At 33.1% G+C, this 24,093-nt stretch overlaps 1 protein-coding gene across 1 annotated transcript in view; it reads right to left on the reverse strand.

The window, feature by feature from the left end:
- Positions 1–16,641: 16,641 nt before the first annotated feature.
- The window catches only part of COL11A1 (collagen type XI alpha 1 chain), a 169,884-nt gene continuing 162,432 nt past the window's right edge, over positions 16,642–24,093 (reverse strand). The window contains exons 64-67 of the mRNA XM_039869598.1: positions 23,145–23,257; positions 21,669–21,737; positions 19,540–19,773; positions 16,642–18,346 (exon numbers count right to left, since the gene is read on the reverse strand). Of these exons, the coding sequence (XP_039725532.1) occupies positions 18,200–18,346; positions 19,540–19,773; positions 21,669–21,737; positions 23,145–23,257 (563 nt within the window). The 3' untranslated portion in view covers positions 16,642–18,199. The remainder of the gene's footprint in view (positions 18,347–19,539; positions 19,774–21,668; positions 21,738–23,144; positions 23,258–24,093) is intronic.

A 24,093-nucleotide genomic window follows, 5' to 3' on the forward strand; every position in this document is an offset into this window, starting at 1 on the left:
TTACATTGGCATGAACCCACTGGGATTATGAATATTTTAAAAGTTGGGAGTTGTTTTATCATTGTAACATTATATACAACAATTGTTGGTTTATTGCATTTCTATTGTCACACATTCTTTATTTATTTTATTGGAGATAGTTGGCTTTAAGTTTTGGATTTCATCGGAAGGACAGTTGTTTTCCATTACTTATGATTTCCACATTGGATTATTTCCATATTTCCAGTATGGATTATTATAGGTTTTTGGACACAGTAAAACCACTGATAGTTTTCAGAATAATTTATTTCTTATTTTACTTTAAACACCTCTCTATATTCCTAGAACACAAGAAAGATCAACATCACAAACAAGAAGTGATGATATGAGAAAATTTATTGCTTTTAAAGTTGTGCATTAAATAATTGTATTGCCAAACAACAATAATACAGTAATGTTGTCCATGATGCAAACAAATATAAGCGGACCATTAATATGAATGACATTTTAATTGACAGAATTTTAAATTAATAGGTTTAACTATAAAGATTATTTGAAAACGTGCTAATGAATTCATCTTATTTTCCATTAAGAGAAAAAAAGAAATTAGAGAAGAAAAATATTGGATGGATAATTGTGTTCATTTTTCTCATTTAATAAAATATTGCTCATTTATTAACATCTCAGTAGGAAGGATAGGAAGAAGATCATTTCAGTAGACCTTAGAAAAACAAAGACAGAATAAAGAATCCGTGCCATCTTAAAACTATTCTCTCACTATCTATCACACACACACACACACACACACACACACACCACACACACACACACAGCAAAACAAACTGTAAAGACAGAATTCAAGAAATGACAGGGCAAGGTGGACTGTGGATCACTGTCTCAGGGACATCTACTTGAAATTTCAAATTTTACTTTCTGATATATGTACCCAACCAAATCAATATTATCTTTATATTTATTTTTGATATGAAATAATAATAATGGGTCAAAGTTGTTTTAAAAAGTATAAAACAGCTCTATAATACCATCTTTTTAAGACCTTAGTAACTTTGATATTAGTTTCTATAACAAATTAAACAAAGCATATGCACTGCTATAAAATCACACTTCCAGTCATAAAACAGGCGAACCAAAATCCTAGTCAATTAACCATGCTCTGGAACTTGTAAATCCTTTATTGAAATATCTGCAATTAATTAATATTTAACCAATGACATGGATTAGAAATATTAATGAGAACAGCAAATATGCAAAATATTCTTAGTTAGCTATAGAAGAGTAGATATCAAAGTGAAGGATTCTAAATGAAATAATTAAATACAAATAAAATGATTCGTTATAAATCTAGAAACTCCGACTTCTCTGTATAACTTGAAGCAATTTAAATTCAATTTTATAAACAAATTTTACTATGAACAGTTAGCATATTCAATAAGAAAACTTCCTTTTTGAAACATCCTTTAATTAATATTCAAGCCCTATTCCTGAATGTTGTTATTTTCCTCTAGGGTTTCCTTCGGATGAAAAGGCAGTTGTTAAACAAAAACGCTAACAAAGTGTTATGATAAACCCATCTGTGAGAATTCCTCAGTTGCTAGTACAAGAACAATTAGGAGAGCTCATGCGAGCGGCTCTGCATCATTTCTTGGTTGCAACAAGCAGCCGTGCACACGTTTCAACAATATCCTCAGAGGGAGTCACTTCAGAAACAACTGGGAAATACTCACTGAAGATGAACGTCTGGCAGGGAAGTACTCCAACTCAGGAACTCGCTGCTTTGGACTCAGAGGCATAAAACATTTTCAGGACATGTTTGACACTGTGGCATCAATAAAAAGTGGGGTAGGTTCATGCCTTTGCCATGTCATTCACGGTCTCCAATTAATTTATTCTTTCTGCTTAGGTTGGAAATCATTTTTAAATGCATACATAGAATAAGAGAAGAATAACTTAGTAAATTCTTTATTTTAAAATGCATACATAGAATAAGAGACTAGTCAATAAATTGCTTTTCCCAAAAATCAAACTCCAACTGTGAAATGGATTATGCAGAGAGTGGTACGCTTAGCAACAATGGATGTCAGAAGTGTAATGAAGTGGATAAAGCAGTTTTTACAAGTGAAATATATTCATGAGATGATGTGGTACAGAGAAATTAATGCTTTTTCTTCACCTGAAATATTTCTGCTGATTTTTAAAACTATTATTAGAGTAGTTAATCACACCCTCGCCCCATCCCATATGTCTCTCCTCTGGAATTTACAATTTGCTAGAATCAGGAATATCATCACCATAATCATAAGGTGAAAATAATTTCATTTCACAGAACATAGTAATATACTTCATAGAGAATAAAGTACAGGGTCATTTTTGTGTTATATCATGAAGAGAAAGACTCATAAACTCATATAATTTGAGATTGAAGGTCAAAGCCAGTATAAATGAATAAGACTGAAGATGCTATAATGAGCTCTGAGGTGACCAGAAATATTAGGTTTGCCGAATTTTTTATTATAGTTTTAAAAATGATCTGATAATAAAGCCAGTCTGTTATATAATAACTTATAAACATCAAACTCGGTAGATGATTCATTCGAGCCCAGTTATTTAGGTCAAGATCATACTCAATATTCTTGATGTTTAATAACTCAGACCTCTTAGTCAATAATCAGTATTACAGATAAGGGAATAGCAAATTTTAAAAGTTATGGATCTTTCTATAATGAATCTTGTGCGTCTGGATTCCTGAAATGTTCTTAATAAATTGGTACATTCGTTTTTCACTGGAAAGTCCATTTAGATTATATTTTATCCTTTATTTCATTTTTTCATTTCTATGATAACTTCTATGCTCATGTGTTTTCTCTTGTTGGCCTCAGCTCCACTCTCTCTGGTCTCTTTTGATGGTGGATTAAGGGGGTCACATTCTTAACAGCAATAAGTGCTAATGGCACTTGAGTGCAGCTTTAAATGAAGATGAGCACCTGCAGCAAATGCAATGTCTATGTAATCTGCAAAGCAAGACTGTCCTAATGTTTCAGACTGAAATGAGAGAAAACATACATAATTTCTCTGCAATCCAAACCAGGTAGACCTGACTGACTCATCTTAGTGTCGGCTGAAGGCATCATATTATTATTTTGGTTTAGATGACATTCTTAAAGGCTGACTGCATCCAATATCCCTAACTGGTACTCATGCCCATAAAACATAATTTTATCTCTCGATTTTAATTTAATTTAATTTATTTCCTGTAGCATATAATCAGTAATGAAAATACATGTATTACACATTTGGCTTCTAAGTATTTTCAAATCAAACTCAATCTCTCAAAACTACTATAAAAATGTGTCAGCCAGATTGTGAATAGTTTGCGCAATTATTTTCAGAATGAACTAATAATTCAATATCTTCATTAAATCAAAATAGAATTTTGATTTATCACATGTTCATCATAAAATAATAATAATTCAACTCTTCGATAAAAGGGCACAGTATATAAAAACAACTTTGGTTTATATTAGCTTTTTCCCCCCGAATTTTATTCTGTAGATATACAGTAAAAAACAATAGCTAGAAGCAACAGTCCTGCCAATCTACAAGGTAGGAAATTAAGAGCAAAACATTTGGCTACCACTTAGCTATAATGGTATCTGGGGACAGAAGTCAGAAGAGTTTGCTGTGGAGATTACCATCTAAACAAAGATTTAAAATATAACTTTAAAGAAGAAGGAACATTCCAGCAGTAAAAATATTGATGCATTGTTTTCTTTGCTAGTGACTTTTGCTGTGACTAAAACTATCAACTCAAAAATAGAATAATTGATTATAAATATTAAGTATTTCAGAAATATTAGTATTACACTATTCTAATGGCGAATGATAGTAATTTTTAAAGTGTGTTGCTGGACAGATGTCATTATATACTGGGAAGATATGGAGAACCAATTTTGCAGACTTATTTTTCAAAGTTTATTTTAAAAATGACTTGGTTACCAGTAGGTATTAGTGTACATTTCACTTCATCTGTTGGAGTATGAAGGAATTGGTCAATGGTCAATTATGTTTCTTAGGGAAGAATAAGTTTAGGACATTAACCAGATTTCTATAGAGGTAAAAAAAACAAGGTGCAGTCATACAGCTAAGATACAAAAGTATGTTATAAAACATTTAAAGAAAATCAGCAAGGCAGGGAATATTATTTGATATTTCTAAAATAAAAAAATTCTGTAACTATATGAGGTAATAAATTTAACTAGACTTATTGTGGTGATTATTTTACAATATACACAAATAACAAATCATTATGTTGTACACTTGAAACTAATATTATAATAACGAAACTAATATGACACTAATCTATACTAACAAAATAATACTATAATATTATAATGTTATATATTAATTATACCTCAATTAAAAAAAGTTAAGTGTAAGGATCTTGTTGAGGAGGATGAATAGGACTAAATTTTACACACATTTTTGAAATCATTTTTCAATATAGTATGTAAATGTGGGTTAACTGGATCTAGCTTGCATTATGTACAGCTCTTTGGAATGGGCTAAACATTCTGAAGCTACTTTATATGCATTCTAGGGTTAAGAAAATAAACAAATACTTTGTGGATATGAAAGCCAAGATTCTTAATGTTAGAAACCTAGTTACAAGTATGGAAGGGAAAAAAGACTAGAATAAATAGTGTCCAGTTGAGTATACGATCCCTTTCCAATCAAAGAAAAAAAAGAAAAAGAGACACAGAAGTCAGTTTGAAGGGGATCCTATTGGTCAATTCTGGGGAATTTGAGCAACAAAAATAAATAATTATAATTATAGCGGTGTATTATAATCCATAGAACAAAGTAAGTATATGTGAGTGTATACTGATACAAAAAATAAATGAGGATAGGGAAAACTCTTGTAGAAAGCACGATGGAAATAGAAGATTGTAATTGGGAAACCACCAAAGAAATCGTTATTCAGAAGACAATCACCAATGGATGCTAAAATTCGTTGGAAAAGGTATGATGAAAATGGAATATTTGCATAGCTCTAAAGTATCTCCCCATAAGGCGCTTATTGATAACAGAGAAGACAGTAATTTTACGTTGGAGAGAGAGGGCTGACACCAAAGTAAGAAAGCAATTACATTTATTATTAATAGTGAAGGAGCAAATCTACACAATGTGCCTTTTGACATGATGTGCTGGAAAGAACAATGAATCCCTTCTGTAGTATTTTGGCCAATATGCCTAACCTGAACATAATTATAAGGAAACATCAGACAAATCGCAGGGCAGTCTACAAAATAACTGTTCTGAATTCTTCCAAAGTGTAAGGTCATAAAACACAAAGATATGTAGAGGAATTATTCCAAATTAAAGAGACTAAAGAGATAAGAAAAGTAATGTGATCTTCAAATAATTGGTGACATTTTAATAAGGCCTGTAGATTATGTAATAGTAATGTGTCATTATTAATTGCTTGATTTTTATACTTTTGTTGATGTCATGTAAGAGAATGTCCTTATTCTTTAGGAAATCACATTGAAATATTTAGAGGAAAACATGTTTGAAACTTATTTTAAAATATTTCAGGAAAAAAAAAAGCCAATATCTACTGAGAGACAGAGGATGAATGATAAAACAAGTGTGATGCCCTTCTAATATCTTTGATGACATAACAAATCTAAAAGGACCAGAAATGTTAGATAAAATATATAAAGGGCTATGATAATAGAGATAAATATAATTATTGTTTTTAGATTCAACATAAGAATTGAATAAATACAGAAATAGGGATACAAACAAGACCTTGATACAAAGATGACTCAAGGAGGGGGAAGGGGTTTTGAAGAGGTTAAATACCCACAGAGCTCACTTTAGAATAACTAATTAAGATAAAATAACATTTACCTTAATTATTCTTATGTACACTCATACTATCCTGGGTTTCTGAAAGAACTCAAGGAAAGACGAAAGCCAACCTGGCTTACAGATGTAAGAAACTTTATTAATCTTAGCATTTCTGTTAAGCTCGTGGAAACAAGCTATTTCGAATGGCTCTATTTGCATCTGAGTTCAGAGACCACAGACTTAGAACTCTCAGTTCTATTTTCCTTCGCCTTTCATGGAACTCTGGCTGTCAGTGCTGGAGTCTTCATTTTTGGATGCAAGATACAAAATGGAAAATGGGCCATACAGTTTTTCAGCTTCTTATCTTAGCTCTTGGTCTTAGCCCAGGTATCTCCAAAGCTGGTAAATATTTCTAAGGCAGAATGGGTGACTGTGAGGTAAACATCAGAATAAGTACCCTCCAGATATCAGTTTGAAGGACTTATTGATGACTAGACTCAGCTCTCAGCAAGAACATGGGAAAGATCAAGGAATGCAGGCCTCTCCCCCATCAAATGAGACTGCTGAGCTGGTTGGGCATGGGGCATCATGCTGTGGATGCTGATTTCTTGATCTCAGAAATGGAGTAAACAATTTAATATAAGATAGCTTGTAACTTCTCTCAACTTCATATCTTTGTAAACCTGAACAACTCTGACCACGTATCGATTAAATCTATATATGCTCGTCCAAATAACTATTACACATTCAACTTGCTCAAATTGACATAATTATAATGCAAATGGTTGGATTACATATTTCTTATCTAGGAGACATAATAGCATCTTCATGGGAGAGTCCAAACCAAACATGACTCCCCATAAGTTTCTAAAAATAGAAAGAGTAAAAGAAAAGTTATGTGACTTGAAAATAGTCAATGACTATAAAACTTTTGACCTGAAACTGGATATTCAATACAGCTCAATCTCACTGAATTTCATTATTTCTCTGTTTAAGCCTTCTCGTATATACCTGATAAGGTTTATGTGCACACACACACATGCACGCACACACACACAAACACACAAGCACACATGACTTAGGGTTAGCACTAGAGAACTCTGAGCAAAGGAAACTTTTGCTCTATCTCACTAAAACCAGACCTCTCACAGGCCTCTTTAAAGACAAAAAATCCGCTCCAGGATATAGCTACTGGAAATAGTCCCTAGGGTCTCGCCATTATCAGCTTTTAGCGGCAAGTTATTATCAACATAATTCGACCATTTGGGAGATATGTTATTACTTCGTACTCTTTTCTTCTTCAGTGCCAATTCTAGCAGCCAAAATTTGTATTAACATTTATATCAGGCAATGTTATTTACAAACTAGAGTTTATTAGATATTCATACTAGAAAAAAAGGAAGAAGTGTCTCACTCCCTAGCCTGTATAGGACTAAGTTATTTCTATTTTATAGAAATCAGACCTGTTAGTCTGTCCTGCTCTAATATCCCAGCAAATATTCACCAATGCCCAGACCTGAAGGCATCCTGGTAAATGTTTGCTAATTGTCATTTTGAATGTTCTCACTTGTAAACCCTAGGCTAATTGTTTTGTATTTCATAAAGGCATCATCTTCTTCATTTTTTTTTAGTTCTCCTATTTCCAATTTCAATCAGAACCACAAATTCTAACGCCCTCCTTGTTCCCCTCTCACTGATGAAGTATCAAAAGTGGGAGAATATGACACATTAAAAGTAAACATTTAAGAGCTTGGTAAAGCAATTTTTTTTTATTTTTTCACAAAAGTTGTTTCATCTGGGTGTATTACTTAGCGATACAGCAGCATCATGAACCTCTTCCTTCAAAGATCAATAATGTACAGCACATTTGGTGACCTTCTGCATGACTCGTATCAAACATCAATACGATGGAACATGGAACATTATCTAGTTGTGACAGTTGGAAAGTGGAACAGGTGATAATTAGTGTCGCTGCAGTCATTCTTTCTTAGGCTTAGAACCTGTCCGATTCTTTAGTGTTGCTAATTCTTTGAATGTTCAGATTTTCTATTTGTTCAGGTACAGAGTTATTTGATACTGAAAATTGCTATCCAATAAATGAAATGCGAATCTATCATCTGATTAAAGACACCAATGCTTTGTAGAATGTTTAAAATTTCAGAGGTAAATGTTAGGTTTATATCTAAAAAGAGCTCATCTTTGGAAGCATAATTTATGAAGATGCATGCATCTCAAGCTTTGACACCCATTTGAATACCTAGGAGCTAATTAATGGAAAGAAGACAAATGAGTCCAAGAAAAATAACGCTGTTTAATATAAATGCAATACAGAGGTCCACTCAAATATGTTAGAAAAATTTTCCAGCCCCGAAAAGTGCATCCAATGATGGAAGTAAAATTATAATGAGAAATAGTTATTTCTGAAATTATGTAACAATATATCCTTGTTTTGCTTGTAAATAAAAGAAAACATAGAGCAGTTGATGCTTGTTTAAACTTTGCATACAAATATGCCGGATGCCAACTGGATTCAATTTATTCTGTCTTAATTTGAATTAACTTGACGGATCTTTTGACACATGCTGAACAGACTAATTGTTGCTTATTTGGGTGCACTGCATCAGTGAACATGGCAATCAGAACCTAAGCAGATGTTCATAGTTTCTGTGATTGCCCAGAGCCTGAGGGTGGAAGAAGAGGGAGAATTATTTTGCTGATTTACTTTTGTTAGTATCTGTCAGGGCAGGGGATGCATTACAAATACAACTGTTAGAATAAACAGACTCTGCTAAAGAGTTGTAAAGAACAAATATGAATACTAATTATAATTTTACCTTTTGGCACACTTCAACTTATGTGGTTCCCGAAATCAGAATTTGGCAATGGTAAAATTTTAACGGCACATTTATCTTCATCTAGCTTTTATTTTCGAAAGTTATTAATTTATTATAACTAGTTTCCAGAATACTGAAAACCTTAGAGTAATAAGGCAAACAAAAGTGCACACACTACCCTTATCGCCCACTTTGTCAAATCTTGTGTTGGGTACTGTTTTTTAAGGACTGGAACATTATGGATTCCATTAAATCTTCCTGCAAATAAATGGGAGAGTCTGATCAACTCTACATATCCTTTACATTTCTGTTTCATAGCTTTGAGTGTTATCAATCTGAAGTAAAATTTACTGCATAAGTTAAAAAAATAGTGAATTATATTAACAAAGTAAAAGAAGTCTAGTTAAATAGTTCAGCAATTATAAAGTGACTTCTCAGAATTGTCAGAAAACCATTTTATCCCATATTTCTTGTTCAACAGAATAGTTTTTATTTTTATCTAATCGCTGCCACTATATAAATTGCAATATTTTTTGTATATTATTTTGTTTGTGGTGACCTACTATAATAATTTTACTGTGGATTTATATGATTAAGTATAAAATCATATCACTTGTGATAAAATATATATCTTATTCTTTGTCCATTTGTTCCTTCTATCAGTTATTCTTTAATTTGTCTTTGCTGCTCTGCTGAGGAATCCCAGTACAAGAATAAATCGTATTGTACATATGCTTTGACAGGTTAAGCAAAATCCATTCCATTTTTATTTTGCAACAAATTAATATTAATAGATCTTGAATTTACACAAAGTGAGTTTTTATTCTTCAGTGAGGAGATCATATGGGTTTCACCTCTAATATGCTAATGGTATTGATGCATTAGTTGATTTGGGATATTAATACAAACTTGGACTCATGAAATATTATAATATAATTTACTGTATAAAGTATATTTGGTTTTCTAAAATTTTATTCAGGATTTTGCATTTGTATTTTTTAGTAAGATTGACTTGTAATTTTCTTTTTTATGAATCTCATTGCATTGTGGTATCAAAATTATGCTAACAATTTTTAGAATTATTTTTATATAAGGTCGGAAGTTAGAGCTGAATAGTTTGATTTAATTTGGTTTATTTGTTATTTGACTAATCAAAATAACATATATGGTCTCTACCTCTCCCCTGATTCCTGATACAGAGCTCCTAAGACCTTTGCAGCTTCTTGAGTGATGGTGTCTCACACAGAGTTCCTGAATCCCTTGGAATTACCGGACAATAGGAATGTTCTGATGAGGCAGTATTCTTGGTGGGCTCCTGAATGTGGGCTGGTCGCTAGAAAGACCAAACCATGGATAAAAGCTTGGAATTTTCAGCCCTAACTCTCATTCTGTGGAGAGGGGAGAGCGGCTAGAATCGAGTTAGTTATCTATTATTCCTACGTGATGAAGCCTCCATAAAAATCCCAGAAGTATGGGGTTCTGACAGCTTCCAGATTGGTGAACACGTCCACATGCCTAGAGGGTACAGAGCCCCAACTCCACAGGGACAGAAGCTGCCGAATTCAGGGACCTTCTGAACCTCATCTCTGTGGTGTCTCTTTATGTGGCTCTCCTCCTTGCCTTTTACGAGGTTATCGAGGTCATGAACACGGAGCCCTCACGCTGAGTTCTGTGCCCTTAGAAGAGACAGCAAGAGCGCGTTCTCTCACCACGTGGGGGCACTGTGGGAGGGCAGCAAGCCAGAAGGAGGGCCCTCACCAGACATCAACCAAGGTGGCTTCCTGATCTTGGATGTCCTGCATCAGGTCTATGAGAAATAAATGTCAGTTGTTTTAGCCAGGCGGTTTATGGTATTGGAAGCCGACTTTTACTCAGATGGGCTTTCTCTGGTTATTGGATGCCTTCACTATTTTGGCTAAAAGAGTGTAAACCATCCCATGATATAATCTCTTTTATCTCCTTGCTTTGTCTCTTACCTCACATGAGATCTGACTCCCTTTCTTTGCTGTCTGGGTAATCTTCCCAATTTCTTCTGAATTTATTAATATCATTAATAGCATTAATATCATTAATATGAAAAGACCTTTGCTTTGTTCTGGACAATGAATTTCCTCTCTGATCAATATTTCCTCATCTCTATTCTCCCTTGCCTCTTGTTCCAGATATAAATCCTGGGTTTAGGACTTAACTGCCTAGAAGGGCCAAGCCATACTAAGCAAATGAGATGCAAACAAACAAGGAGGAGCGCTAAGGGCACAGCAAATTAGAGAACGCATGTCAGCCCCGCCCCTCCCCTGCCCCCCTCCCCAGCCGCCCCGTCAGGAAAGATGCACAGAGCAAGTAGTTACCTTGTGTCAGATTCTCCAAATTTTCAAGAGAAGCCAGAAGTCCAAGTTGTTAAAGGTTAGCAACTAATTTAAAAAGGTCTTTAAAGGATGTGGATGAGCCAACATTATTCACGCCAAACAACACAGGTCTTAGGGCCAGGTTCGGCTCCTTGGTCTCCAATTTAGGACTTCTACTATAATTTCTTTAATGACTTCTTGCAGAGGTGCTAGGGGCTATTATGCAAATGGTTCTCCTGGTGTTATTAATATACCTTAGATGGCTTTGGAGATGGAGCCAATTTAAGGCCGTCCTATGGTGGAATCATGTCTCATGTCTTTTTTCTGCTCTGTCTGGAAAACAGATTCCCCTGGCTCAGAGAACCGCTGCCTAGCTGACGGCTGGCTGTAGCGTGGGGCCCCCCAAAAAGGAGAACATGGGCTAACTGCCAAAATGTCTCCATCCTAGGGATGAGTCTGTCTATATTAAATAGTTTATGATGCCACAAGCTGGTATATAGCTCTGCAGCCACCTCTGCAGGGGCAGCCTGCTGCATTTGTCACAGAGAATCAGCAGACATCAATACTGTTGTTATCTTGGGCACTGGGATTTTATTTTCCTCAATACTTTAGTTACTTCATTGACCAATATTGAATTTTCTGCTGCCTTAGTTGGGCTGTGAGACTAAATTATCAGCAGGGGCTTTAGATCCTGCTCTTGATGATTGCTTGTTTCTATTTCTGGTATCGTTTTATCTCTGACGTTCTGCTTTGGATTTTCAATTTGGGTGGTCAGACCTGTATTTTTCCTCACTGCAGAAGTTTAAGCAAGTCTCTGAGGCATGTCTTTCTATTTTATTCCTTGTTTCTAATGTGTCAGGCCAAGTTGGGCAGCAGCCTGAGGGAGCTACAGCCTGTTTCACAAAGTTTCAAAACCGCACCAGAGAACTTGATGTGATAAGAAAAGGAATAAACATGAGACAAATAAAAAACCTTTTTAACAATACTCCAAAAGAAAAAGAAAAATGCTCAGTTAATTTTTCTTCCAAGAATTTTTTTTTTTTTGCCAAGATTTATGATATGATCATTATCCTTACTTAAACACACTTTCTCTCTTTCTCTGTTACTGAGATGGAAAATGTCTCTACATTCTTGGGTCCCGTACTGAAGGCTGTTTACTTAGGTATTTTCCTGGGCTCCCAATCAAGGTTAGAACCCCCATCACAGATTACCTCAGTTCCCTATATTTTGCCTATTACAAAATTACTTATTGTTATCGTCGATATTATTATCTATTTTTATTTTGTTAATATATGGCATGCCTTTAAAGTCTGAATGGTGAGGGTTCATATGTCTGTCTCATTCGTGGAGAAATATGTAATGTATGTCTCAGCCGAATCTATTACACTGTTACACACCCTTATCCATATTCAATTTTCAGTTTCATACAGTTCATTAATATTTAGCCCATTTGCCAACCGCTATTTTGCAGTTGCACAGACTCGTTGGTCATCTTTTTTCTTTCCCTCTGTATGTGTTTCTTCTCAGATAAGATAGATTTAATTAGTTTAATGGTCAATAGTTTCATGTTGAATAGTAAACACTGGAAGAAAAATCTCTTGTTTTATATATCGTAAATGTGTGATCCAGAAATTTTTAGCCCTTAACAATTTGGTCAAAATTTCTCTCATCTAAGAACATAGAATTATTAGATTATACTGAGTTTTTCATCTATTCAATTAATTGAACAAAAATAAATATTTATTTAATACCTAGTATTAGTTTGTTAAGTGTGTTCTAAAAAAGCGCTATGAACTGAGTGGTTTTAATAACAGTTTATTGTCTCACAGTTCTGGAAGCAAGAAGTCTTCCTTCTAACGGCTGTGGGGGAAACCTGTTCCAGGCCTCTCTCCGTGGCTGGAAGATGGCTGTCTTCTCCCTGTGTCTCTGTTCATTGCTTTCCTCTGTGTTTGTCTGTGTCCAAATCTCTCTCACGCGTGCTCTTTTTTTTTTTTTTTTTTTTTGGTAGAAACCTGTCTTCATCGTGGTGTTAATTCATAAACTTGAGTATTATTAACTAATAATTAAATGACCATCAAGTTTTCTGTTTTCTGGCATAAGTGTTTCATGATTCAGTGATTCAAAACCACTTGGCTTTATCTTTAGAAAATATTTGCTTAAAAACTCTTCCCACCCCTGCCCCCTGGCTCAGCTCTTCACTCTCTCTCATCCTCTCCCTTTTTCTTCCCCAGAGGTTGAGGGGGTCTCCTGCGTAGAGAAAAAAACTCCAATGAGACTTTCACTGCTTCACAAAAAATCTAAACTAAAAAACTGACTTAGTCATATTACTTTTCTACTTTTAGTTAAACAATTCATTCCTTGAAGGTTTTTTTTTTTCTTGTTATGGTTTTCCCTTTTTCCATTCACTTCTCTCAATAGTGATATAAAAATCTCTACAGCTACGTAGAAATAATTAGGTAATAATGTTAATAATAATGTTAATGTGTGAACTTTGTTATTCTCTAGATAGCTCGAAATCTTTTGTTACATAAAAATACAATTATAAAACACATTTCACCTACAGGATAGTAGCTATGATAATTTTTACTCAGTAATTTCATTTTCTTGAACTAGATCAGCTGCCTAACCCTGTGTTATTAGGGAACTGTTTAGGCTTTTCCACCATGCTGACCTGAGGGATGTACAAAGTAGCGTCTTTCTTAGAGAATTTGTTAGTTGCGTTTAATTCAGTCTAGCATCCCACACAGAGTTGAACACAGAAGTGCATGTCATGTCAGGTGAAAGTTTCCTTGTGCCTTAGAAATAATTCTTTTTCTCAGTGAACCCCCAAATAGCTGGCAGACATCTTATTTACAGCGGAGCCCCTGATATGATGGTGCATTAAGCTAGTAGACTCATTAGCTTACTTTTTGCCCCGAGTCGTCACTCGAATAAGATCTTCTCTTGAGACAGAGGGTTTGCTTTTCAGTTTTGACCAAAGGCAAATCTATCATTATGGAAAGAAGGCCTACTTCTTTATGTCTTTATAGACATATAGAAGTAACTTAAAAATGGGTATCAGTGTATTTGTGCAACTTTATGTAAATAGTATTATAGGCAGAAATGCCATTATAGGGTTATTATAAAATAAGTCTTAGTTATAATAACATGAAACATTTCTGAAATTACGTCAATTTACATTTTTGGAAGGAAAGAGTTAACAGTGAGTCTGTAACTCTTTTCTCTGTGTTGACCCTGACCAATCTCCTTATAAATATTGAGTGATGAATTTACCGGATAGAAAAATAAATGAGGATCCTGAAGGGATTGCTATGTACTGATTACTGAACCTGCAATGCTTTTAGCAGGGTATGTTTCAGAAGGATTTTAAATTGTAAATAATTCTGCAATCTCTAGATCTCTGGGCTGCAGCTGCACTGAGGAATCATTCATTATATCACCACTACAGAGGTACAGGACCAGCAAAGTATTAAATTTGAAAGACCCTAAAACCTACTGAACTCATCCTTCTGGAGAACAAAGCACATCCCGGGGAAAGGAGACTTGTGAAGTTGTCTGATGAACTTGGGATTCCTAGATATTTACATAGCCGATGCTATTGTTCTTTTTTTGTATCCTTCGTGAATCATTTATACACTTGTATTTTGTGTGAGTCTGTTCGCTGATTTAGGCCTCTGTGATGGCGCGATTTGTATAATGTTTTATTTTCTTTTGATTAAATCTTTATAAAAGTTCTGTGAGGTAGGTAGTACATGTGTTATTAGCTACATTTTAGAAAGGAACTTATGCAGTAGTAAGAAATTTAGAGCACAAGCAACTGTGTATTTAGCCCTTAGTATGTATCAGTGTGCTAAGCTCTTGATCAACTCATTTATTTTGCAATTATCCAGCATGCCGAGGACTATTTACAGTAACACTAATAAAGCTTAAGCTTCAGGATCCTTCTCTTTCACAGGTCCCATCTAAACCTTTACTAGAGCTCCTAAAATAGGTTCACATAGTCATATGATAGGCAACATTTGCCAAAGTAAGATTCTTCGACCGTGAACAGTTAAGAACATTATCTTTTCACTCCAACTTCTCTTTGGCATTCTTTCTTGTGTTGGGTGGTATGGAAGGAGCCAGCAAAGAGTAAAGTTGAATTATTTATTGGGGGTTTGTGGACTATATTTACATGATGGGATATAATTATATAGTTTGCAGTTAATATTTATGTATAATTAATGCCAGTAATCCTAGTATAGAAATGGCTTTTCATACTGCTTTCATACTGCTTTATGACAAGGAAAAAGGCATGAGGACAGAAGTTGTGCCATGACATAGCATGCATGTGTCTTACGTGTTCAGAACCTGAAACATATTGATAGTGGAGGAGAAGCTAGGTAGAAAATATAAAATATCAGAAGCTAGTCTGCAGAGAATTCTCACAAATTTATACTGAATATATGAAAGAAATATAACAGAACTTTTCCTAAATTTAAAATAACCTAAAAATTAAAAAAATACTTACCAATGACAAGATGTGATCTGAAATATCACTAAGCTATTGATAACCAGAAATATTTTTTAATCTAATGTGCTAGAGAAACTTATTCTTTCTGTAAGAAATTAAATTACAAAATCCTCATAAGGAGAGGCAGAGATTGCAGCACCCCCAAAAAATAAAAATAAAAAAGATAAAAGTATTATAGAAGTATTTCACAGAATTAAAACATTGATATTTTCTAGAATTTTCTGATATTTTGGTCAGGCTCCAGTTTTTAAATTAATTGCTGTAATATCTTTACTCATGCTAAATAGTATTTTTTTTTTTTATCTTTTGGTAATTTTGTATTATTTTTCTTAAAGAGAGACCAAATTTTATGTGTATCAGGACCAGGATTCACCCCATCCTGCAAGGTCAAAATTATTCTCCACAGTTTACATATGAATAACTTATATATGTGGGACAGGAATAGAATTCCATCTAATATGCTTTTTCTATTCCACTGAGCTTCCTTTTGTCTAGGTTAAATCAGTTATAAGGAAGAGAAAAAAATCTGATGCTATGCAGAAGACCATCTCCATACATAAAAGGAATAGAAAAGAATAGATGATTCAGTTATTTATTCATTAATCCCACTGAGTGCCAAATTTGAGGCTATTTTGTTTACATGGACAAATAATGCAGCTTCCTCAATGCAGATCAATATGCAAAATAGTCTCTCTTATTGCTATACATTTATTAAAGTAAATTGTCTGGCATATGGACCCCTTCTTGATAAACAATATTATTTTATCCATGATCTAGAGACCATAATTCAAACAAAAATTCTGGAAATATTTCTAATGTTGAAATTCTGAACATATGTTTTAGAGTTTGTAAAATGTTTAATTATGAAAAATATCTTTTTGAAACTTTAAATATAACCTATTTTTATTTTGTAAATAGCATATTAACATGTGGTGATTTATTTTAGACATGTCGAGAATTTAAGCAACTTAGAAGGATAATATTCCTTTTCAAAAATGTAAAACTATTCTAATCTGGATGGTCAAGAAACAGAATTGAAAGTCTTTTCTGCAGTAGAGTAATTTGAACCCTGTTTAAGAAAGAGAATGACCAATCCAGGTAGACAAGACTTTAGTTTATTTATACGATTCATATCTCCCTTCTTGAAAGGACATTTACAAACTTGATTTCAAAAATAAAAGAATTTCTGAATGACAAATGTTCACGTTTTAATTTCAATATTACAGGTATGCTCTTTTGTGATAAATTATCAGTTGAAAATGTTCCAGTGAAATCTGGTATCAATTAATTTAACACTTCATATAAGAAATAAAACATTTATTTTCAAGTCTTACATATATTACTTAAAATAGATACAGAGTTCAATTTGTAATTTTTAAATTTTACTGCTATTTCAAACTACCTGAAAGGAAATACCTTAGTAGGGGAAAAAAAGTTACGATTGTTTTTAAAAAGTATAATTTTAAAATAAGCTCTCTTAGTAACAGTCCACCCATACGTTATTTAGCAATTAGGTAGGTCAAATAATGTATGATATTATCCTGAAAGAAAAGAAATAATATCTGTTGGGCAGCTGCAGGTAGCATAAATTTTGGAGACTTATAATATGCAACTTAGAATCAAATTCAAGAAATTGATTAAAAAGTATAACATTGAACATATTCATAAATAATTGCTTAGTTTCCAACTTTTAATATTAACCTGCATGATTGAAGCACACTGAAAACAAAGAGATGAGATAAGGTAGTAAAAAATTGTACATCTGTCTGTTTGCTTGATGGAGGCATCCATTGTTAAAATAGCTTTTCATACACATTTTCCTGTCCAAAAATATTAACTTGCTTATTTTCCATATATACAAGCATCCTGTGAAATCCTGTACTCTGAAAAGAAAAAGGTTGAGGTATGGCACTGAAGAAAGCATCAAAAATGCAAATTTTTGGCTGAAATTCATCAAAGTTACTCTCAGCAGAGAAGAGTTGATCGGAGTGTGCTTCAAAAAATCTTCCAGGTTTTTGCCCTCTGAGAAATTTGTTTGTGACATCGAATAATTGAACTCTTCAACATCAATATATACAAAGGCATTTTATTATTAATCAAAGAAAGGGAATTAGAGTCATCAGAAATTACAACTTTATTTTTTCATAATACATATATTTATTGCCATCATAGTTCTGCAATTGTCATAAAATTAGAATCAGATGGAATTCAAAGGCACGTGCAAGTTTTGGAAACGGACACATAGATAACAGTATAGAACTGTACATATAATAATTACAATTTATTAAACACACTGTTTTAGCACATCCTTCATGGATGGAAATGAGCACCATATCTTTTATGAATATATATTTTTCTCTTTTTTTCCCTACAGCACCAAAGAAATCCAAATAGGATAAAGGAGAGATGAAAATTGGGAATCAAGAATAAGGCCTGTTTCCATCTCAGCCACACTATCTCTCTCTTTTTTTTTTTTTTTAATCATTTTCAAATCTTTTCTCATGTGATTCTGCCCCCACAAGGGCATCAATATTTCCTAACTGGTACATACATATGTTTTCTGTACCATCCTTATTCAAAACTTGCATGTGGCATAAAATGGGTTGGTGGCACCAAGGTATATTTTCTGTCGATTTCATATGTTCTTTGTCCTAATCTTAGCCAAGAAAACAAACAGGACCAACTTCAAATCCAAACTTCTGATTCTGATCACCAAAGTCATTAATCATTACATCAACGATAGGTACTTGATCAATTTTTGGTGTATTGATTTCAATCACAGTCTTTTCATAGCCTTTTCTGGACTGTAAAGTTAAGCAGAAATAAAAATGTTATGCAATCATTTTATATTTTTAACATGTATGTTATTTTTTAAGCCTCTGAATGGTGATAAGAAGGTAAGAAAAAACAAATGTGCCATTATCAATATAGTAGTTAACTCTCGTTATCACTGATGTCACATGTAGCTTTAAATTTTGAATGTTGACAACTACGTTTAATATTTAGCTGCAATTACCGAACTATAATACTCTAATATATTGCATAACTGAAGAGAATCTTATTGAATTGATAAATACCGTTAAATATGAAAATGGATGTTGGTATTGGGTCACACCCCCACATAAATAATATAGCCTTACCGTTATAATCATAATTAAGACATAAATAGCCAAATTTTCTTTAAAAATTGAATACAATATAGCCATTATAATGTAAGAAGTCAAGTCAAAGCACTTCTGCTCGTATATATTAATTTCATAAATAATTATCAATACATTGCTTTTGAGAAATCCAAAGTACTTGCTTCTTTTCATTCACTTTATTTTCTATTCTTTGCCCTGTGTGTCTTCTATTCACTCTGTTGAAGGCACAGGCCTGTTTATTTGTAATTGTGACTTCTCTTCATTCATCAGCTAAAACAATGAGCTTTTTAGGGTGCTCTATGGGTCATTGCCTTGCACGGAATTCCCATATGCATGAAAAAGACAGTTCCAGAGGATAAAAATAACAAAAATGATAGTAGATTATCTAAACTAGTTTCACATAGTACCAATCAACAAATCCCTTATCTATGGTATAAATAATTGATAATTCCTTTATCTGTCATTCTAGAATCATGGATTAAGGAAGCAAATGAAATTTTAAAAAATTAAGTTTTTTTTTTAAATTTCAAGAATAACTAGCTGTAATAATATTCAAATATCAAGAATAATTCCACAAAAATAAAACATGCTCCAAGATTACCTTATGTTATGGCTTTAAAAATGTGTCTATCTGTATGTTTCAGAATTCCTGTCTGTGTGTGTGCGTGTGTGTGTGCGTGTGTGTGTGTGTGAATATTAGTGGTTTCTAATATACTGTATTTTAATATGTCAGTGTTAAGCATCAAATCTTAACTGATATCCATTTCATAAAAGAAATATGACTTAAGGCCAAACTGATGGTTACATGCTGCCTCTCTCCTTTGTGAAATAAGGCAAATAGAAATTATCCTCACCTCACAGCCATCGTACAGTGCTTTGATGTAAGGGTTGTTGTCATAGGACATCTCCTCATCATTTGATCCCAGGAACCGAAGTGCTTTGTCATAGCTCCCTGATGACATATCGTACCAGGCTGCTGACTGATGACAGTGATAGGTGAAATTTTGCCGAGCAGAGGCAGTCAGCAGTTTCAGGAATGTCATTTGCACCATATTAATGGAATTGCCTTCAACATCTAAATATGAAAGCTGGGAATAAAAGAATAAAAAGACACATAAAGACTCTTCTCTTCTTTTATGTTATAAAATAATAAAATCACTGTCGACAGTAAACTGATTCCAGAAGCATGTGGATGAATCAACAGACCCATTTTTATTTAATGGAAGAAAGTGTACATTGAGCGTCAGAAGACCCAGAGACAGGATTTTATGAAATCAGGATTGCATCTAAACCTGAGTGAATGTAAGCACTACTTATCTTTGAAAACATCACTTTATTTCTAATCTTCAGTTTCCTAATCAGTAAAAATTGCAAAAAAAAAAAAAATTGTTTCGATTTCCAGGAAATCTTTCATTATAAGTGTGTCTTTTAAAATAATAGAGTGATAAAATAGTGAAACAATGAAAACAGGAATCTCAGTGCAATGTAAAAGTTAACTATTTTCATGTCGTTTTATTTCACTCAGTGCTTAAACACTTTATAGTATATCTTCTTGATCCAAATATTTAAACAGTTTCCTGCATTTTTCATTTTGGGGCCATAGTCTTCTGAGGAATTTTGGTCTTCTGGTTTTCAGCATAGACCTGCCTGTCTGTCCATTCTTAGATGAAGTACTTATTCATCATTTTACCTTCAGCACCAAGCATAACGCCTAAGACGATGTGAGTGCATATGTGTTGAGTCAGGGAACATTTACTTTCTATTTAGAGCAGGAAAATAGTCTCGATTGCAAATTATTAAAAACTGTCTTTTTTTAAATCAAATTCATGAATTGTTTTGTGAGGTATAATTGGCATATCTGGAATATATAAACTTAGATTTTTAAAACTTTAAGAAATTCATCCAGATTATAGATTAAGTCAATGGAAAGGGAGTTATCTATGACTTTCCTCCTTATTGTTGATTTTTACTTAATCCTTACTGATTAACTGTCAGAAGATGAAAACTTTTGTGAGGCTGGAAGGGAGAAAAAGCTATTTGGGAAATGCACTCTAAGGAAAGCAAAACAAAACAATAAAAAAATACAACCACACAAACAGTTCTGTGTATGTATTTTTAACTTATTACAGATAAGAATGTAACATGGACATTTAATATGTAACTTGAAGACTGAACTAGAGAATTATGTCAATTGGAGAACACTAAAAGTTAATGTGTATATTTATATAGAATAATAATTATATAATTATCATCAATGGAAAATAATAGCTTTTTAAAAATATTAATTGAATATTTGTCTGAATAAGTGAGAAACTTTAATTTGAATATATTCTAATTAATATTTTAAACACACACATATATATGTATGTATGTGTGTATACGTACATACATATATATATTTAAACAGCTTTTAAATACAAATTTAGTTTTGGCATCTAATCTTAAAATCTCTCTAGAAAATTAACAGTGAACTGATAATTATATGAAAATATCTAAGTAAACTTGTGCTATAATACAAATAGAGAGTCAAGTCTGTTTATTTTATTTCCAAATGTAACAATCAAGAAAAAAATCACATTCCAAAAGTTCTTATCAAAATTGAAAACAGAATAAATTAGTTTTCAAGCAGAAAGAAAACTAAATAGAATCAGAGATACTAAATAGATATTATATTCTCTATACTTGAGTTTTCTAACACAATCCATTTTTATGATGTCTATCTCAGGTACTTAATGAGAAGCATACTTTATTTGATCATATTATTTTAGTAAACTTAGTATGTTTCCATTTATTTTGATACAGAAATTTTAAACTTCTCTAAAATACCACACTGGTCTAAGAGATACAGGTAGAGCAAAGTAAAGAACATATGGAATCCTGCTTAGTATAATTTGACTTTCATAGTCAGGATCTAGAGATATATAACTTGTGCTTCATTTATGAAGCTCAAGATAAACCATTTCATGTTGAGGTAATAACATACCAGTTTTCCTCTCTTAAATTCGCTAAACCAGCTTCCTGGTTTCTCTTTTGGCCATGATGAAATTCTTACCTGTTACAAAGGAGAAAAAAATTAAAAAGTAGGTAAAAATTATGAACAGTACTGTTTATGTATATCTCAGTAATTTTCAGTAAGACTAAGATGCTAAAAAGCTTTTCAAATGGTCTACCCTGAATTACACAAAATGAGATAAAGAGCATAATTGGAGTATACTGTGATTTCTCATTTAGTAAAGACTGAGTCATTTTCTTCCTGTTTTCTTTGATTGCTCAAAAAAAAAAAAAAAAAAAAAAAAAAAAGAAAAGTAGGGGAAATAATCTGGCAAAGGCCTTCTAAGGGCTGTAGAGGACATTGGTGGGACGCTTAGGTAACCCCTTGAAACAAAACCCTCGCAACACCAGCTGGCATCAGCCATCAAGGCCGGTACTATCAGCCAAGGGAGGGGTCCTGAAAGTATCCAGCTTCAACTAAGGACAGGATGCTATGAAAAAGTCACTGGTAGAAAGCAAGGCTAATCATTCCCTGCTGGGAAGAATGTTTAAAAATCCTTTACAGATCTGCATTTATTGTTTTGCTTTGCAAAGATCAGCAAAATATAAGGATACATAAGGCCTCACTATAGGGAATTTGTGTAATCAGTGTAAGAGGCATTTTCCATTTCTCCACTTGTTTCTGGGGGCTAGAGGCATTTTATTGTGCTTTGCCCCAGGCCGAATGTGGCTGGAAGGTTCTTTGTCTCCACCCTCACTTCCCACCCTTTACTTACAAACTTAACTTCTCTCCTAAAGAGATTAGCCACACATAAAGCTACTTGTGTCTCTGTATGCTCACATCATTTGTTAAAAAGAATGTGATTTATTTAAGGAATACAAATAAAAGCAAAATTTCCCTTCTATGCAATGTTTGCAGAATATAATCATGCTAGTGAAAAATCTTTCCTTATGTTAATAATTTGCCTTCAGCTTTAAAGATAGAACTCAAACATATTGAAACAGCTAGGTGAAAATCAAGAAACGTGTTTGAAGAGACGAAGCATTTAAAAAGTACACAAGTGTAAAGAATACTCTTATGTAAAAAATTAATTCTTTATAAAATTGTATATTTTCAGCATAATATACAGCTGTGAGTTCTATCATGTGGTAATTGAAATGAAGAATATTATACACGCACTAAAATTTGAGAATGAGCTGTGCTGTGTCATGGAAAGTCATAGAATTTTAGAGAGCAAGCAGGTGCAAAAAGAATACATCTGGGCAAAAAATAAAGAAGAGAAGTATTTGTTAACTCTGTACATCACTTTGGTGCCTTATTCATGTTTATGCAAATGAAATGCTCTAATTACCTTGTAAGAAAAGCAGATAAATGAAAATATGACAGTATAATTTTCCTGTTTAGTTCAATATTGCAAAAACATGGCAGGAACTGTCAACAGTCACCACCAAACAGATTGGTACTTACTCCCTCAGATTTTTTGTCTGGATAAATGCATGTCTCACCACCAGACGTGAAATTACAATAAACTTTGAAGGAATCTCCTGAGCAACCTTGGTTCGGATCAATCCAATATTCACCTAGAAGCAGGAAAAAATATATATATATCATAGACAAAAAGCATTTATATCAAAAATCGAATGCATTATATATCAAATTTTATTAAAAAGAGAAATAAAATAAAATAAATATTCATAGGTTGTTTTCTACAGAAATTTCTTTCCTGCTTTTGGTCATGTTGGGGTATATGTTTGAATAGTTGAAGTGACCCTTTGTCTTGTCCACCTCAAAGCCATGCAAAGGCCCCCAGACACTGTCTAGAACACCATTTTTTGTCTTTAGTGCGCTTATTACTTTTAGGGTTCATTTTCAATGTCACCTCCTCAAATATTAACATTCTATCTATTTATGTGTAATGAATTGCATGCACATTAGAATCGGATGTACTGAACCTTATGTTCCACATGTATTATTTACTGCTTAAATCATCTGAGAATAATAACAATAGAGGAGATGTGTAACAATAGAGGTGATAGTATCTACTTAGCCACAAGGATCATACGTTTACATTACTTTATAGCAGAAACTTTTTCTTGTAGTAAGTGAACTCAGGAAAAAAATATAAGAAATAAAAAGAATCCAAGATTTTAACAACCAGAATAACCATTCTTAATCTTTGATATTTTTATGACTTTTAGGAATACATAATTCTGAATTATGTGTTAAGCATTATTTTCATTTTTTTCAGTTAACATTGCCATTAAGTATTTTTTTTCAAATAACATTAATAGCTTAATTGCTAAGCTAGCTTTATTCAATAAATTCAGTATATTATAGATACTGTGTTCAATTAATATCTAACGTATTTATCTCTTTTTTCTACTGTTACATCTCTAAATCGGGCCACCGTAATCTC

Source organism: Pteropus medius, unplaced genomic scaffold (assembly GCF_902729225.1).
Source record: "Pteropus medius unplaced genomic scaffold, Ma_sr-lr_union100, whole genome shotgun sequence".
In the NCBI taxonomy this organism is placed as follows: Eukaryota; Metazoa; Chordata; class Mammalia; order Chiroptera; family Pteropodidae; genus Pteropus; species Pteropus medius.